Below are 5,929 nucleotides of genomic sequence, written 5' to 3' on the forward strand. Positions count from 1 at the left end.
TAGGTTTTTTATTTTTGTATTTTATTTATCATTGTTTTTATTTTTGTATTTATTTATCATTGTTTTTATTTTTTGTATTTAATTATTATGTTTTTCATTTTTTGTATTTATTTTTTTATTTATTTATCATGTTTTTTATTTTTGTATTTATTTATCATGTTTTTTATTTTTGTATTTATTTATCTTTTTTAATCTTATTTATTTATTTATTATGATTTGTTTGTATTTATTACGTTCTTAATTTATATTTTTGCATTTATTTATTTATTTACTATATCAAACGTAAGGGTTCGATTGTGGCCTAGTATTTAACGTGATCAGACTGTGAATCCGAGTGTTCATGGTTTGCAACCTAATGCTGCAGAAATGTACCCCATACTTTAGGGTCGTGGGTTCGTTATAAAAGTGATGTTCAAATCCCACTATCTGGTCAGACAAGAGTAACCCCAAGAGTAGATGGTAGACGCTGTTGACTAAGTACGTTCCCTCTAGTCTATTAGTTCAAAATTTGGATCAGCTATGTCCAGAGAGCCCTTTGTGTAACTTTGCTCGAAAATTCTGAAATAAACATATAAGAAAACTTGAAATCCCTTGTCTAAAAACGCGAAAATAATTCAACTGCTTTTGGCTTAATACTAGAGATAAGCGACCTAAAAGCATCAAACACATTTTTCTTTAATTGGCCACTCAACGTTTCGCTTTACAGCTTCTTCAGGAGCGTTTCACTAAAACACAAACCACTATTTAAACCATTTGAAGCTTTGTACCGTTAGTTACGGTTTGTATTTTAGTGGTACCCTCCTGAAGAAGCTGTAAAGCGAAACGTTGAGTGTCCAGTTAAAGAAAAATAGAAAGTAACAAACTTAGTGTTATAAGGTCGTTTATTACTAGTAGTAGAAGATAGTTTTCTACCGATATACACTAGAGAAATTAAACAGTGTGCTTTTGGTTTTAACTATATTTGAAACTATAGTAAGATATAAGTCAGAAAAAAATATAAACAAATATTTATATTTGTTCTTTTTTTTTACTTTCATCAGACATTAGTGGTTTCCATAAGTTCATCAAAGTAGCTTTTTATATGTTTTTGTTTTTAGGAAGTAAGAATGATTCGGGACAAATATTGATAAATAAAAAAAGGTTATCTCTCTGTTTTTCAATAGATTCTGATTAATAATCTTTATTTACTAAGGTCGTTCCTTAAACGTAAAGTACAGTGACATAGCATTTTTAAGGGTTTCTGCAAGACATGATTTTTAAGTCAGTGTTGCAGATATACAGAAGTAAACACTAAGTCAGTGTTGCAGATATACAGAAGTAAACACTAAGTCAGTGTTGCAGATATACAGAAGTAAACACTAAGTCAGTGTTGCAGATATACAGAAGTAAACACTAAGTCAGTGTTGCAGATATACAGAAGTAAACACTAAGTCAGTGTTGCAGATATACAGAAGTAAACACTACACTGGTCGTTATTTAATTTCTTCCACTCTGTCTTCCTACAGACTCTCTTCCACAAGATCTAGACAAGAACCAGCTTGAGCGTCTAGAAGATGGCTCGAGAGGTCAAGGTAAATAAAAAACGTTTTACCCCTGAGATGAGGACAGTACAATCAGTTAGTTTCTAATTTATTTAAATGTTTGGTTAAGTTTTGATTACAAAATGGACAAGAGCGGTTACTCTAACAAAACTAATGTAATGTATGGTAGAAAATAAGAAAACTGGGTATATGATAGAAGACGATGACATAGTTCACACAGAGGCGACCTAGTTTATTCTATACCTTTCGTGTAGATGTTACTATACGCTAAAGATATTACCATCCACCTCCCATGTTACTCTCCACCTCTCATGCTACTCTCCACCTCCCATATTACTCTCTACCTCTCATGCTATTCTTCCACCTCCCATATTACTCTCTACCTCTCATGCTACTCTCCACCTCCCATGTTACTCTCTACCTCTCATACTACTCTCCACCTCCCATATTACTCTCTACCTCTCATACTAGTCTTCACCTCCCATATTACTCTCTACCTCTCATGCTATTCTCCACCTCCCATGTTACTCTCTATCTCTCATACTAGTCTTCACCTCCCATGTTACTCTCTTCCTCTCATGCTAATCTCCACCTCCCATGTTACTCTCTACCTCTCATACTACTCTTCGCCTCCCATATTACTCTCTACCTCTCATACTAGTCTTCACCTCCCATATTACTCTCTACCTCTCATGCTACTCTCCACCTCCCATGTTACTCCCTACCTCTCATAATACTCTTCACCTCCCATGTTACTCTCTACCTCTCATAATACTCTTCACCTCCCATGTTACTCTCTACCTCTCATACTACTCTCCACCTCCCATGTTTCTCTTCACCTCCCATATTACTCTCTACCTCTCATGCTATTCTCCACCTCCCATGTTACTCTCTACCTCTCATACTACTCTTCACCTCCCACATTACTCTCTATCTCTCATACTACTCTTCACCTCCCATATTACTCTCTACCTCTCATACTACTCTCCACCTCCCATGTTACTTTCTACTTCCCGCTTCATTCTCTAACTCCTGTTTACTCTTATTTCCCATTTTCATCTCTACCTCGCATATAAGGGTACCTCCTATTTTCCCTATACCTCCCATTTTCTTCTCTACTTGTCATATTGTTGACTACCTCCTATTTCCCCCTATACCACCAATTTTCTTCTCTACGTGTCATATTACTCATTACCCCCTATTTTACTCAATTAATTATTAAAACGAAGGATTTGAAACTTATTTTAAACTTCAAGTGAGCAGATGTGGTACTAATACCATACTCATGTGAAGGAGCCCACATGTTTGTGACACATGAAATGTCGGCATGGTTTTTCTTCTCTACAGTTACATGCAGCTGAAGGCCAAACAAGCACTTTCGGCAAAATTAAATCTTATTCAAGATCTGTACTTACGATATGCTACGTTGTTTTCGTTTTACAGAAATTCCCTCTACGAAGTATGTAATAAAATTAGATCTTAGATCACGCAAGAGTGATTGTTCGCAGTGTTTGTAAGACACTGGGAAAATTATAATTTACAAGTACAAGTTTTCCAGTATGGTCCATTAATATCAAATTTGGATATTTCGCGGCATGAGTGAGCACCTTTGCCAGCTGCACGTAACACTGCGACAGACAGAGTTAGCAATAGAACTGTGTTCCACTTTTTAAACATGCATGAATTTGAACTTCAAATTTTGTATTTTATGTGCTCCCCAGGCCTAGTGTGAACTATTACAAATGTATTGTTCGTTCATATAGGCTTAGTGTGTATCTGTTACAATTGTTTATCAGTGACACGGTAGTTTTGTTTTCACTCAGATTTCTTTGACTCGTAGATCTTCCCCTCTCCCTGGTCGCCTCTACGACGACTCCAGACTCCAGCCCTTCCATCAGGTAACCATAGCAACCATAATTAATGAAGCGATTTCGTTTAGTGAAAACTTTTAAGTGCCTTGATTTAATCCGTTTAGCATCAGAAACGGACCCTACAAGAGTTCACTTGACTAGTCCCTTACTTTAATTTATAGTGCATGTTAACGTATATTTCATTAATGCAAGCTGTATTCGTTTTTACATTCTGTTTTGTGCTGTATAACCTCAAGTAAATCGCATTTATAAAACGTTATGTGTGTGTGCCTATAGAAAAGTATTCAAAATATGTTAACCTCGAAAGGCTATCAATGATTTTTCATCCAATATATACAAAGTGAAATGTAGTATTCTGTTTAACTAACTTTCAACGTATGTTTTTCTTTAAAGGTTTATTATTGTATTAAGTTATACATTTTCTTCGCACATAAGATAGGTGTAAGTCACTACTAGGATATAACGATGTCTATCACTTTCTAATAGTCTTATCCGCTTTTATATTTTCTTAGAGATGCTTGGATTCGTGTTTTTAAGAGAAAAGTTTTCATAAGGAAATGTTTCCATATTTACTTAGAAAGAAGTGAAGTTAAGTGTGGCCTAAGGTCAGTTCCCAAGGTTTTAATGAAAAGTCGTGATTAATCATTTCTTGAATTTTTTTCATATAATTTGGTTTCTATAGCTGAGTGCTACATTTCGAACAATTCTGTAAAAACTGCTTACATTTCAATAGTATGAATTGCTTCATTCCTAGCCCTTCTTTTAATTGGATTTTTATAATATAATATTATATGGGGTGGGGATGCAATTTCTACAGTACTTCCATATCATTCTACAGGGGGTAATAGAAAAATTAGAATTAGAACACGTTTATCGTCACATTTAATTTAGCCCTTATTTTGCTTTCCACCTCTTTTTTTAAAACTTCACTATATTGTCATCTCACCCCCCTTGCCAAACGACTAGTGGAGTCAGTGGCGCCATTTCAGCAAAATCTTTGGGAGGAGGGAGCAAAGTTGAGCCCCAACTTCTACAAAATGCATGAAGTTATGATGATGTAGCACGTTTCGGAGCTCATACATTAACTGTAATAAACGTAAGAGCTAGACCATTATGAGTAACAAAAAATAGTGAAATTTCGACTTTGTACTTTGTATATATTAATACTAGTAAATATCCATAAACATAGCTCGTTAACCAGACATTTCTAAAAAAAAAAGGCTTGGGTGGGGGCAGTCGCCCCAACCATCCCTCAGTTGGCGCCACTGAATGGAGTGTTTGAGATTATTATGTAAAGAACTAGATAAATATGTTTCATTTTCTGAACGATGAAAGGGTTAGCGCCATTTGACAATTACCTCATTATCACATAACGTACAATACAATATAGATATTTCAATATACACGAGATTGTAGAGTAAACCATTACGCAAATATACGGAAGTGGCCACTACAGAGGTTTGTAATGGAAATGTGAGTTGTTTTCGAGCGTACATTATTAGAAATGACCTTGTAAACTTAACCTGCCACTTAGCTGGTACACGGAATAGCCAATCACCATACCGGAAATAAGAAATCCTGCTGACGCTCTAACTAACTCACTATGATAATAACTTACGTCAACAGCGTTGAAAAAACATTACATTTACAGTAGCGTTGGTCCAGTATAACGACAATTAGGCCAAGCCTTTAGCTGTATTTTGTTTTGCTTTTCGTCACATAGCCTTACATATTTTTGAACCGAGAGACTAGAGGGAAGGCAACCTAGTCATCAACACCCACTGTCAACTCTTGTCTGATCGAACAGTGGGATTTGATTGGAAATCTTTTAGCGATCCCAAACGTTTCTGGGGCTCAGAATCGTAAATCGCTTGTACACGTCCGCATCCCCTTGCATTGTAAAGTGACACAGATATGCTCGAACTGCTATGTCTTTCATTTATGTCGAAATCCAGTAATTATCGTAATTATCTAGATTTCGTAAATACAGACTTTTTGGTAAGGAAAATTTGAATTTCTTAATTACATGTCATTTAAAAGTTTGGGTTTTATAAAAAATAATTCATCAAATAATTCGCGGTGTAGATTCAGCCAATTGTTTCTACTTATACTGACTCCAAATGACTATATGTGCATGTGTATGTGTACTTTTGTATGTTTATATATATGTGTTTGTATTTGTATGTGTGTAGTTTTTCCTAAACGGGTTGACATTTAAGAGGTAAACAAAATTAGAGAGAACATCATAGTTAGCAAGCCAAAATTATAATTATTTTTATTACTTATGGGACTAACTTTTTCACATCGTCAACATTTATCTAGTTTTTTAATGACAGTGCTTTCTCATAAGTTTCAGAATTCAAATTACTGTTAAAAATGTAATTCATCTATCACATGTGATTTTACATTCTTGTACAACAGACGCCAAGTTAAGCCTGTAATGACATTTGTTTACATTCTTGTACAACAGACGCCAAGTTAAGCCTGTAATGACATTTGTTTACATTCTTGTACAAC

At 34.9% G+C, this 5,929-nt stretch overlaps 1 protein-coding gene across 1 annotated transcript in view; it reads left to right on the top strand.

The window, feature by feature from the left end:
* LOC106472157 (dachshund homolog 1-like) overlaps positions 1-5,929 on the top strand; it is a 47,253-nt gene that overhangs the window by 38,658 nt on the left and 2,666 nt on the right. Inside the window, exon 9 of the mRNA XM_022400758.1 lies at positions 1,506-1,571. Within this exon, the coding sequence (XP_022256466.1) occupies positions 1,506-1,571 (66 nt within the window). The remainder of the gene's footprint in view (positions 1-1,505; positions 1,572-5,929) is intronic.

The sequence above is a fragment of the Limulus polyphemus genome, unplaced genomic scaffold (assembly GCF_000517525.1).
Source record: "Limulus polyphemus unplaced genomic scaffold, Limulus_polyphemus-2.1.2 Scaffold5122, whole genome shotgun sequence".
Lineage (NCBI taxonomy): Eukaryota > Metazoa > Arthropoda > Merostomata > Xiphosura > Limulidae > Limulus > Limulus polyphemus.